The sequence below is a fragment of the Eucyclogobius newberryi genome, unplaced genomic scaffold (genome assembly GCF_026437365.1).
Source record: "Eucyclogobius newberryi isolate DKJ021-1_F unplaced genomic scaffold, fEucNew1.0.hap1 SCAF_99, whole genome shotgun sequence".
NCBI lineage: Eukaryota > Metazoa > Chordata > Actinopteri > Gobiiformes > Gobiidae > Eucyclogobius > Eucyclogobius newberryi.
Window position 1 is genome coordinate 22,501 of NW_027316542.1, and position 12,500 is coordinate 35,000.

Consider the following 12,500-nt stretch of genomic DNA (forward strand, 5'->3'; position numbering starts at 1 on the left):
ACGCAGCCTGTCCTCGTACATGTGGAAATGACTCACTGATGGTTCTGGTCATGAAACTCACAATATTATATCAATATCAATACTTCATATCCAACACAGCAAACACAGTACTCTGAAGTACTGCAGTATCCGGTACTCTGGAGTACTATAGTATCACAGTACTCTGAAGTACTGCAGTATCCGGTACTCTGGAGTACTATAGTATCACAGTACTCTGAAGTACTGCAGTATCCGGTACTCTGGAGTACTATAGTATCACAGTACTCTGAAGTACTGCAGTATCACAGTACTCTGGAGTACTATAGTATCACAGTACTCTGAAGTACTGCAGTATCACAGTACTCTGAAGTACTATAGTATCACAGTACTCTGAAGTACTGCAGTATCACAGTACTCTGAAGTACTGCAGTATCACAGTACTCTGAAGTACTATAGTATCACAGTACTCTGAAGTACTGCAGTATCACAGTACTCTGACGTACTATAGTATCACAGTACTCTGAAGTACTATAGTATCACAGTACTCTGAAGTACTGCAGTATCACAGTACTCTGAAGTACTGCAGTATCACAGTACTCTGAAGTACTTCAGTATCACAGTACTCTGAACCTGAAACTGAGAGTCCCGAGTCCTACACATCCTGGTTTAGACCTGGTTTAGTCCTGGTTTAGTCCTGGTTTAGTCCTGGTTTAGTCCTGGTTTAGACCTGGTTTAGACCTGGTTTAGACCTGGTTTAGTCCTGGTTTAGACCTGGTTTAGTCCTGGTTTAGTCCTGGTTTAGTCCTGGTTTAGTCCTGGTTTAGTCCTGGTTCAGACCTGGTTCAGACCTGGTTTAGTCCTGGTTTAGTCCTGGTTCAGACCTGGTTCAGTCCTGGTTTAGTCCTGGTTTAGTCCTGGTTTAGTCCTGGTTCAGACCTGGTTTAGTCCTGGTTTAGACCTGGTTTAGACCTGGTTTAGACCTGGTTCAGTCCTGGTTCAGTCCTGGTTTAGTCCTGGTTCAGACCTGGTTTAGTCCTGGTTTAGTCCTGGTTTAGACCTGGTTTAGTCCTGGTTTAGTCCTGGTTTAGTCCTGCTTTAGTCCTGGTTTAGACCTGGTTTAGTCCTGGTTTAGTCCTGGTTTAGACCTGGTTTAGACCTGGTTTAGACCTGGTTTAGTCCTGGTTTAGACCTGGTTTAGTCCTGGTTTAGTCCTGGTTTAGTCCTGGTTTAGTCCTGGTTCAGACCTGGTTCAGACCTGGTTTAGTCCTGGTTTAGTCCTGGTTCAGACCTGGTTCAGTCCTGGTTTAGTCCTGGTTTAGTCCTGGTTTAGTCCTGGTTTAGTCCTGGTTCAGACCTGGTTTAGTCCTGGTTTAGTCCTGGTTTAGTCCTGGTTTAGACCTGGTTTAGACCTGGTTTAGACCTGGTTTAGACCTGGTTTAGACCTGGTTCAGTCCTGGTTCAGTCCTGGTTCAGTCCTGGTTCAGACCTGGTTTAGTCCTGGTTTAGTCCTGGTTTAGACCTGGTTTAGTCCTGCTTTAGTCCTGGTTTAGACCTGGTTTAGTCCTGGTTTAGTCCTGGTTTAGTCCTGGTTCAGACCTGGTTTAGTCCTGGTTTAGTCCTGGTTTAGTCCTGGTTTAGTCCTGGTTCAGACCTGGTTTAGTCCTGGTTTAGTCCTGGTTCAGTCCTGGTTCAGTCCTGGTTCAGTCCTGGTTTAGTCCTGGTTTAGACCTGGTTTAGACCTGGTTTAGTCCTGGTTTAGTCCTGGTTCAGACCTGGTTCAGTCCTGGTTCAGTCCTGGTTTAGTCCTGGTTTAGTCCTGGTTTAGTCCTGGTTTAGACCTGGTTTAGTCCTGGTTTAGTCCTGGTTTAGACCTGGTTTAGTCCCGGATTAGACCCGGTTTAGTCCCGGTTTAGTCCCGGTTTAGACCCGGTTTAGTCCCGGTTTAGTCCCGGTTTAGTCCCGGTTTAGACCCGGTTTAGACCCGGTTTAGACCCGGTTTAGACCTGGTTTAGACCTGGTTTAGTCCTGGTTTAGTCCTGGTTCAGACCTGGTTCAGACCTGGTTCAGTCCTGGTTTAGTCCTGGTTCAGTCCTGGTTTAGTCCTGGTTTAGTCCTGGTTTAGACCTGGTTTAGACCTGGTTTAGTCCTGGTTCAGTCCTGGTTTAGTCCTGGTTCAGACCTGGTTCAGTCCTGGTTTAGTCCTGGTTTAGTCCTGGTTTAGTCCTGGTTTAGACCTGGTTTAGTCCTGGTTTAGACCTGGTTTAGACCTGGTTTAGACCTGGTTTAGACCTGGTTTAGTCCTGGTTCAGTCCTGGTTCAGACCTGGTTTAGTCCTGGTTCAGTCCTGGTTCAGTCCTGGTTTAGTCCTGGTTTAGTCCTGGTTTAGTCCTGGTTTAGTCCTGGTTCAGTCCTGGTTCAGTCCTGGTTTAGTCCTGGTTTAGACCTGGTTTAGACCTGGTTTAGTCCTGGTTCAGTCCTGGTTTAGTCCTGGTTCAGACCTGGTTCAGTCCTGGTTCAGTCCTGGTTTAGTCCTGGTTTAGTCCTGGTTTAGACCTGGTTTAGTCCTGGTTTAGTCCTGGTTTAGTCCTGGTTTAGACCTGGTTTAGACCTGGTTTAGTCCTGGTTTAGTCCTGGTTCAGACCTGGTTTAGTCCTGGTTTAGTCCTGGTTCAGTCCTGGTTTAGTCCTGGTTTAGACCTGGTTTAGACCTGGTTTAGACCTGGTTTAGTCCTGGTTCAGTCCTGGTTCAGACCTGGTTCAGTCCTGGTTTAGTCCTGGTTTAGTCCTGGTTTAGTCCTGGTTTAGACCTGGTTTAGTCCTGGTTTAGACCTGGTTTAGACCTGGTTTAGACCTGGTTTAGTCCTGGTTCAGTCCTGGTTCAGACCTGGTTTAGTCCTGGTTTAGTCCTGGTTTAGACCTGGTTTAGTCCTGGTTTAGTCCTGGTTTAGACCTGGTTTAGACCTGGTTTAGTCCTGGTTCAGACCTGGTTTAGTCCTGGTTTAGTCCTGGTTTAGACCTGGTTTAGACCTGGTTTAGTCCTGGTTTAGTCCTGGTTTAGTCCTGGTTTAGACCTGGTTTAGTCCTGGTTTAGACCTGGTTTAGACCTGGTTTAGTCCTGGTTCAGTCCTGGTTCAGACCTGGTTTAGTCCTGGTTTAGACCTGGTTTAGACCTGGTTTAGTCCTGGTCTAGTCCTGGTTCAGACCTGGTTTAGTCCTGGTTTAGTACTGGTTTAGACCTGGTTTAGTCCTGGTTTAGTCCTGGTTTAGTCCTGGTTTAGACCTGGTTTAGTCCTGGTTTAGTCCTGGTTCAGACCTGGTTTAGTCCTGGTTTAGTCCTGGTTTAGACCTGGTTTAGACCTGGTTTAGTCCTGGTCTAGTCCTGGTTCAGACCTGGTTTAGTCCTGGTTTAGTCCTGGTTTAGTCCTGGTTTAGTCCTGGTTTAGACCTGGTTTAGTCCTGGTCTAGTCCTGGTTCAGACCTGGTTTAGTCCTGGTCTAGTCCTGGTTCAGACCTGGTTTAGTCCTGGTTTAGTCCTGGTTTAGACCTGGTTTAGTCCTGGTTTAGTCCTGGTTTAGACCTGGTTTAGTCCTGGTTTAGTCCTGGTCTAGTCCTGGTTCAGACCTGGTTTAGTCCTGGTTTAGTCCTGGTTTAGACCTGGTTTAGTCCTGGTTTAGACCTGGTTTAGTCCTGGTCTAGTCCTGGTCTAGTCCTGGTTCAGACCTGGTTTAGTCCTGGTCTAGACCTGGTTTAGACCTGGTTTAGTCCTGGTTCAGACCTGGTTTAGTCCTGGTTTAGTCCTGGTTTAGTCCTGGTTCAGACCTGGTTTAGTCCTGGTTTAGTCCTGGTTTAGACCTGGTTTAGTCCTGGTTTAGTCCTGGTTTAGTCCTGGTTTAGTCCTGGTTTAGACCTGGTTTAGTCCTGGTTTAGTCCTGGTTTAGTCCTGGTTTAGTCCTGGTTTAGTCCTGGTTTAGACCTGGTTTAGTCCTGGTTTAGTCCTGGTTTAGTCCTGGTTTAGACCTGGTTTAGTCCTGGTTTAGTCCTGGTTCAGACCTGGTTTAGACCTGGTTTAGTCCTGGTTTAGACCTGGTTTAGTCCTGGTTTAGACCTGGTTTAGTCCTGGTCTAGTCCTGGTTCAGACCTGGTTTAGTCCTTGTCTAGTCCTGGTTTAGACCTGGTTTAGTCCTGGTTCAGACCTGGTTTAGTCCTGGTTTAGTCCTGGTTTAGTCCTGGTTCAGTCCTGGTTTAGTCCTGGTTTAGTCCTGGTTTAGACCTGGTTTAGTCCTGGTTTAGTCCTGGTTTAGTCCTGGTTTAGTCCTGGTTTAGTCCTGGTTTAGACCTGGTTTAGTCCTGGTTTAGTCCTGGTTTAGTCCTGGTTCAGACCTGGTTTAGACCTGGTTTAGTCCTGGTTCAGAACCAGTCTCGTGCACGTTAGTCCGGTGGTCTCGGTCTCGTGTGGTGCCATTACGTCATGTCCCGGTGCGCGTGCCATTACCGTGTGTTACGCTCCGTGATGCTCCGGTGATTCTCCGGTTATGTCCGGTTCGGTTTGGACAGGAGCTTTCCCGCGGCTCGTCCTCCCGCTGCTCCCGCGCGTCTCAGCCCCGGGAGCAGCTCCTCCACTGCCGCTCGGAACACATCGGAAACACTCGGCTCCGCTCGGAAACTCCGTTTGTTCGGTTATGATTTGACACTTTATCATATTATTTTACACCACATTCTGTTCAAATGTCTCTGACATGTAGAAGACTGTGTCTCATGTCTCCTACATGTCAGAGACATGAGACACAGTCTTCTACATGTCAAAGACTTTGTGTCTAAATAAATGAGGAATGAGCAAGAACGTGTCTGTACTTCAGAAGCAGCAAGTGCAAGGTTCCTGTACAGGTCTTATACTGAGAGTCATGTGGTGCCGGGGGTTCCTGTACAGGTCTTATACTGAGAGTCATGTGGTGCCGGGGGTTCCTGTACAGGTCTTATACTGAGAGTCATGTGGTGCCGGGGGTTCCTGTACAGGCCTTATACTGAGAGTCATGTGGTGCCTGAGGTTCCTGTACAGGCCTTATACTGAGAGTCATGTGGTGCCTGAGGTTCCTGTACAGGTCTTATACTGAGAGTCATGTGGTGCCTGAGGTTCCTGTACAGGTCTTATACTGAGAGTCATGTGGTGCCTGAGGTTCCTGTACAGGTCTTATACTGAGAGTCATGTGGTGCCGGGGGTTCCTGTACAGGCCTTATACTGAGAGTCATGTGGTGCCGGGGGTTCCTGTACAGGTCTTATACTGAGAGTCATGTGGTGCCGGGGGTTCCTGTACAGGTCTTATACTGAGAGTCATGTGGTGCCGGGGGTTCCTGTACAGGTCTTATACTGAGAGTCATGTGGTGCCTGAGGTTCCTGTACAGGCCTTATACTGAGAGTCATGTGATGCCTGAGGTTCCTGTACAGGTCTTATACTGAGAGTCATGTGGTGCCTGAGGTTCCTGTACAGGTCTAATACTGAGAGTCATGTGGTGCCTGAGGTTCCTGTACAGGCCTTATACTGAGAGTCATGTGGTGCCTGAGGTTCCTGTACAGGTCTTATACTGAGAGTCATGTGGTGCCTGAGGTTCCTGTACAGGTCTTATACTGAGAGTCATGTGGTGCCTGAGGTTCCTGTACAGGTCTTATACTGAGAGTCATGTGGTGCCTGAGGTTCCTGTACAGGTCTTATACTGAGAGTCATGTGGTGCCTGAGGTTCCTGTACAGGTCTTATACTGAGAGTCATGTGGTGCCTGAGGTTCCTGTACAGGTCTCATACTGAGAGTCATGTGGTGCCGGGGGTTCCTGTACTGGTCTTATACTGAGAGTCATGTGGTGCCTGAGGTTCCTGTACAGGTCTCATACTGAGAGTCATGTGGTGCCGGGGGTTCCTGTACAGGTCTTATACTGAGAGTCATGTGGTGCCTGAGGTTCCTGTACAGGTCTTATACTGAGAGTCATGTGGTGCCGGGGGTTCCTGTACAGGTCTTATACTGAGAGTCATGTGGTGCCTGAGGTTCCTGTACAGGCCTTATACTGAGAGTCATGTGGTGCCTGAGGTTCCTGTACAGGTCTTACACTGAGAGTCATGTGGTGCCTGAGGTTCCTGTACAGGTCTTACACTGAGAGTCATGTGGTGCCTGAGGTTCCTGTACAGGTCTTATACTGAGAGTCATGTGGTGCCTGAGGTTCCTGTACAGTTCTTACTGCAGATGACAGACGCTTGGGTCATGAGGAGGAAGTGAAGAATCTCTGGCTCAAATCTGTTCTTACGACATGGAAGGAGCTGATCAGAACAAACTAAACACAGACGTTACAAACTTAAACTGGTCAAGTTTTATGACCAAAGGTTTTGTACAAATAGAACTGAGCTGAGACTCAAGGTCTGGAGGACAAAAGGTCTGGAGGACAAAAGGTCTGGAGGACAAAAGGTCTGGGGGACAAAAGGTCTGGGGGACAAAAGGTCTGGGGGACAAAAGGTCTGGAGGACAAAAGGTCTAAAGGTTTTTCACCAGATGTAAAAGAATCACATGAAAAGATTTGAGGAGTTGAAAGAGAAAAAAACTTTCAACACAGGGGTCAGAGGTCACCTCTGACTGATGTTTAAGACTTATAAAGTTCTGCTTTACATCTCAAATATATCAAGACATTTCTAATCTGGACAAAGAGTCTCATTTGTTTTTATTTAGTCATGTTGTTTTGACAGATCCCAGAGGAGCTCAAAAGGACATAATGACCTTGACCCTGACCCTGACCTCACATGTTGAGGGAATTCTGTTGGAAAAATGTGTCAGGCTTTTTCATGACAGGTGCAACAGGTGCGAAATGTTTATTGTCAACAAAAAGAGTCCACAGAGAAACACGTGGATTTACAACAAGACTCAAACACCAGAGGACAAGAGACAGACACGTGTGAGACACATTTAGTGTGAGACACGTCTGAGACACGTCTGAGACACGTCTGAGACACGTCTGAGACACGTCTGAGACACGTCTGAGACACGTCTGAGTCACGTCTGAGACACGTCTGAGACACGTGTGAGACACGTGTGAGACAATAAGTGTCGACTCGGCACTTTTCAAAACCAAATATATATAATTTTCCTCCATAAAAAGTGATGAACACAAAGTAAATAAACTGAACTGAGTCAGAAAGTCTCATGTTTCAGGCAGAAAAACAGGATCAACAAAGAAAAACTGAATTAGAAAAACTTGAAACACTGCACCAGGTCAGAGGTCACGCCAGGGGTCACGCCAGGGGTCACATCAGGGGTCACATCAGGGGTCAGGAGTCACATCAGGGGTCAGGAGTCACATCAGGAGTCACATCAGGGGTCAGGAGTCACATCAGGAGTCACATCAGGGGTCACATCAGGGGTCACATCAGGGGTCACATCAGGGGTCAGGAGTCACGTCAGGGGTCACATCAGGAGTCACATCAGGGGTCACATCAGGGGTCACATCAGGGGTCACATCAGGGGTCAGGAGTCACGTCAGGGGTCAGGAGTCACATCAGGAGTCACGTCAGGGGTCAGGGGTCACATCAGGAGTCACATCAGGGGTCACGTCAGGAGTCACATCAGGGGTCAGGAGTCACGTCAGGGGTCACATCAGGAGTCACATCAGGGGTCACATCAGGGGTCACATCAGGGGTCACATCAGGGGTCACATCAGGGGTCACATCAGGGGTCACGTCAGGGGTCACGTCAGGAGTCACATCAGGAGTCACGTCAGGGGTCACGTCAGGGGTCACATCAGGGGTCACGTCAGGAGTCACGTCAGGAGTCACATCAGGAGTCACGTCAGGGGTCACGTCAGGGGTCACGTCAGGAGTCACGTCAGGAGTCACGTCAGGGGTCACGTCAGGGGTCACGTCAGGGGTCACGTCAGGGGTCACGTCAGGGGTCACGTCAGGGGTCACGTCAGGGGTCACGTCAGGGGTCACGTCAGGAGTCACGTCAGGGGTCACGTCAGGGGTCACGTCAGGGGTCACGTCAGGGGTCACGTCAGGGGTCACGTCAGGGGTCACGTCAGGGGCCACATCAGGAGTCACGTCAGGAGTCACATCAGGAGTCACATCAGGAGTCACGTCAGGGGTCAGGAGTCACGTCAGGGGTCAGGAGTCACGTCAGGGGTCAGGAGTCACATCAGGGGTCAGGAGTCACATCAGGGGTCACATCAGGGGTCACATCAGGGGTCAGGGGTCACATCAGGGGTCAGGGGTCACGTCAGGGGTCAGGGGTCACGTCAGGGGTCACGTCAGGGGTCACGTCAGGGGTCACGTCAGGGGTCACGTCAGGGGTCACGTCAGGGGTCAAGAGTCAAGTCAGGGGTCAGATTCCAGGAGCATAATGAGGGGGGGTTATGTAGCTGACCAGGTGGGAGGGGGCGGGCGCAGGGCAGTAGACTCGAGGGGGTGGGGCCGGCTGCGGGGGCCAATGGCAGCCGTAAAAGGCAGAGTGATGCAGGTGAGTGGGCGGAGCCTCATAGGTGAGGTGCAACACAGGAGCGGGAGGGTCTGGGTACACGGGGGCGGAGCCAGGCAGGTCGAGGGCGGAGCCAGAAGCTAAAGAGAGAAAGAGCCAATTAAAAATGGTGTAAAGGACAAAGCAGGTCTAAAGCAGGTCTAAAGCAGGACTAAAGCAGGACTAAAGCAGGACTAAAGCAGGACTAAAGCAGGACTAAAGCAGGACTAAAGCAGGACTAAAGCAGGACTAAAGCAGGTCTAAAGCAGGACTAAAGCAGGACTAAAGCAGGTCTAAAGCAGGTCTAAAGCAGGTCTAAAGCAGGTCTAAAGCAGGTCTAAAGCAGGACTAAAGCAGGTCTAAAGCAGGACTAAAGCAGGTCTAAAGCAGGACTAAAGCAGGTCTAAAGCAGGACTAAAGCGGGACTAAAGCGGGTCTAAAGCGGGACTAAAGCGGGACTAAAGCGGGACTAAAGCGGGACTAAAGCGGGACTAAAGCGGGTCTAAAGCGGGACTAAAGCGGGTCTAAAGCGGGTCTAAAGCAGGTCTAAAGCAGGTCTAAAGCAGGACTAAAGCAGGACTAAAGCAGGTCTAAAGCAGGACTAAAGCAGGTCTAAAGCAGGACTAAAGCAGGTCTAAAGCAGGACTAAAGCAGGTCTAAAGCAGGTCTAAAGCAGGTCTAAAGCAGGACTAAAGCAGGTCTAAAGCAGGTCTAAAGCAGGACTAAAGCAGGACTAAAGCAGGACTAAAGCAGGACTAAAGCAGGTCTAAAGCAGGTCTAAAGCAGGTCTAAAGCAGGTCTAAAGCAGGACTAAAGCAGGTCTAAAGCAGGACTAAAGCAGGTCTAAAGCAGGACTAAAGCAGGTCTAAAGCAGGACTAAAGCAGGTCTAAAGCAGGTCTAAAGCAGGTCTAAAGCAGGTCTAAAGCAGGACTAAAGCAGGACTAAAGCAGGACTAAAGCAGGACTAAAGCAGGACTAAAGCAGGTCTAAAGCAGGACTAAAGCAGGTCTAAAGCAGGACTAAAGCAGGACTAAAGCAGGTCTAAAGCAGGACTAAAGCAGGTCTAAAGCAGGTCTAAAGCAGGTCTAAAGCAGGTCTAAAGCAGGTCTAAAGCAGGTCTAAAGCAGGTCTAAAGCAGGACTAAAGCAGGTCTAAAGCAGGACTAAAGCAGGACTAAAGCAGGACTAAAGCAGGACTAAAGCAGGACTAAAGCAGGACTAAAGCAGGACTAAAGCAGGACTAAAGCAGGTCTAAAGCAGGTCTAAAGCAGGACTAAAGCAGGACTAAAGCAGGTCTAAAGCAGGACTAAAGCAGGACTAAAGCAGGACTAAAGCAGGTCTAAAGCAGGACTAAAGCAGGACTAAAGCAGGACTAAAGCAGGACTAAAGCAGGTCTAAAGCAGGACTAAAGCAGGACTAAAGCAGGACTAAAGCAGGTCTAAAGCAGGACTAAAGCAGGTCTAAAGCAGGTCTAAAGCAGGACTAAACCAGGACTAAAGCAGGACTAAAGCAGGACTAAAGCAGGACTAAAGCAGGACTAAAGCAGGACTAAAGCAGGACTAAAGCAGGTCTAAAGCAGGACTAAAGCAGGACTAAAGCAGGTCTAAAGCAGGACTAAAGCAGGACCTGAGTGGTGGTCCTCGGAGACCTCGGCTCTGGGACAGTCCTGGTAGGAGGCGGCAGGAGGAGGGTGTGGTTGTGGGGCGGCTGTGTGAACGACAAACATGTTTGAGCTGCACTTTTGTCTTAAGTTCAGACTGAAATCTTTCTGTATTTTCTCCACAGAAAACGACCAGGTGGAGCTGGTTGGACATTCATTTTGTGATGTTCTTTAGGGACCGTCAACAAATGACCCGACATGAAAAAGAAGGAGGCCCCCTCTGGCACCTGCAGGAGGCCCCCCTCTGGCACCTGCAGGAGGCCCCCCTCTGGCACCTGCAGGAGGCCCCCCTCTGGCACCTGCAGGAGGCCCCCCTCTGGCACCAGCAGGAGGCCCCCTCTGGCACCAGCAGGAGGCCCCCTCTGGCACCAGCAGGAGGCCCCCCTCTGGCACCTGCAGGAGGCCCCCTCTGGCACCAGCAGGAGGCCCCCCTCTGGCACCTGCAGGAGGCCCCCTGGCACCTGCAGGAGGGTGGTCCACAAACTGATCTGTTGGATGCAGTGACAGAGTGAATGGTCCATATTCACCTGCGACAGTGAAACATAGATCTGACTCGTCTGCATCATTGTGATAGGACACATTTTCACTGCGTATCAACTGACCTAACGGCAGCATGTAGAGGTTGAACAGAAGGGGACCCAGGACTGACCCTTGGGGCACTCCACAGGTCAGGGTCATGTGGTCTGAGACACAGCTACCAATTTCAACAAAGTACTTCCTGTCTTCCAGATAGGACCTTAACCAGTTTAGGGCAGTGCCAGTGATGCCCACCCAGTCCTCTAGTCTCTGTAAGAGGGTCCCACCCTGTCCTCTAGTCTCTGTAAGAGGGTCCCACCCTGTCCTCTAGTCTCTGTAAGAGGGTCCCACCCTGTCCTCTAGTCTCTGTAAGAGGGTCCCACCCTGTCCTCTAGTCTCTGTAAGAGGGTCCCACCCTGTCCTCTAGTCTCTGTAAGAGGGTCCCACCCTCTCCTCTAGTCTCTGTAAGAGGGTCCCACCCTGTCCTCTAGTCTCTGTAAGAGGGTCCCACCCTGTCCTCTAGTCTCTGTAAGAGGGTCCCACCCTGTCCTCTAGTCTCTGTAAGAGGGTCCCACCCTGTCCTCTAGTCTCTGTAAGAGGGTCCCACCCTGTCCTCTAGTCTCTGTAAGAGGGTCCCACCTTGTCCTCTAGTCTCTGTAAGAGGGTCCCACCCTGTCCTCTAGTCTCTGTAAGAGGGTCCCACCCTGTCCTCTAGTCTCTGTAAGAGGGTCCCACCCTGTCCTCTAGTCTCTGTAAGAGGGTCCCACCCTGTCCTCTAGTCTCTGTAAGAGGGTCCCACCCTGTCCTCTAGTCTCTGTAAGAGGGTCCCACCCTGTCCTCTAGTCTCTGTAAGAGGGTCCCACCCTGTCCTCTAGTCTCTGTAAGAGGGTCCCACCCTGTCCTCTAGTCTCTGTAAGAGGGTCCCACCCTGTCCTCTAGTCTCTGTAAGAGGGTCCCACCCTGTCCTCTAGTCTCTGTAAGAGGGTCCCACCCTGTCCTCTAGTCTCTGTAAGAGGATCCCACCCAGTCCTCTAGTCTCTGTAAGAGGGTCCCACCCTGTCCTCTAGTCTCTGTAAGAGGGTCCCACCCTGTCCTCTAGTCTCTGTAAGAGGGTCCCACCCTGTCCTCTAGTCTCTGTAAGAGGGTCCCACCCTGTCCTCTAGTCTCTGTAAGAGGGTCCCACCCTCTCTAGTCTCTGTAAGAGGGTCCCACCCTGTCCTCTAGTCTCTGTAAGAGGGTCCCACCCTGTCCTCTAGTCTCTGTAAGAGGGTCCCACCCTGTCCTCTAGTCTCTGTAAGAGGGTCCCACCCTGTCCTCTAGTCTCTGTAAGAGGGTCCCACCCTGTCCTCTAGTCTCTGTAAGAGGGTCCCATGATGGACAGTGTCAAAAGCAGCATCAGATCTAACAGAATTAAGACTGAGGCTTTGCCCGTGTCAGTGTTCAGGAGGATGTCATTTGTCACCGTGACAACAGCAGTCTCAGTTGTTTTTCAGGTTATAGAGCTCATCACACTAATGAGTCGTTTATCAAGAGGAAATCTGAGATGGGCCGGTAATGACTCAGTACTGCCACTCCCCCTGACCACGACCCCTGACCCCTCAGGGGTTCACACATGGAGCAGCTGTAGATGAACTCAGACTGGTGATGATCTCATGGACAGTTTTGTCAGTTACTGGTGCAAAGTGAGTGAGCTCTAAGTGTCTTGGTGGTTTTAGGGTAATTTTTTGCATTGTGGGATTTATAGCATTTTTAATGCCCTGAACTTTGTCATTAAAGAATAATGCAAACTCATTACACTTGATGTGGAAATGAGTTCAAACGGCAGCTGAGCTGGAGGGTTTGTTCATCTGTTACTGTGGCAACAG

General features: G+C 50.0%; 1 protein-coding gene across 2 annotated transcripts in view; it reads right to left on the reverse strand.

Moving 5' to 3' along the window:
* Positions 1 to 6,731: 6,731 nt before the first annotated feature.
* alg13 (ALG13 UDP-N-acetylglucosaminyltransferase subunit) overlaps positions 6,732 to 12,500 on the reverse strand; it is a 22,301-nt gene continuing 16,532 nt past the window's right edge. For both annotated transcript variants that reach the window (XM_072439601.1, XM_072439600.1), the window contains 2 exons: positions 10,086 to 10,166; positions 6,732 to 8,561 (listed from right to left, as the gene is read on the reverse strand). In XM_072439601.1, the coding sequence (XP_072295702.1) occupies positions 8,358 to 8,561; positions 10,086 to 10,166 (285 nt within the window). In that variant the 3' untranslated portion in view covers positions 6,732 to 8,357. The remainder of the gene's footprint in view (positions 8,562 to 10,085; positions 10,167 to 12,500) is intronic.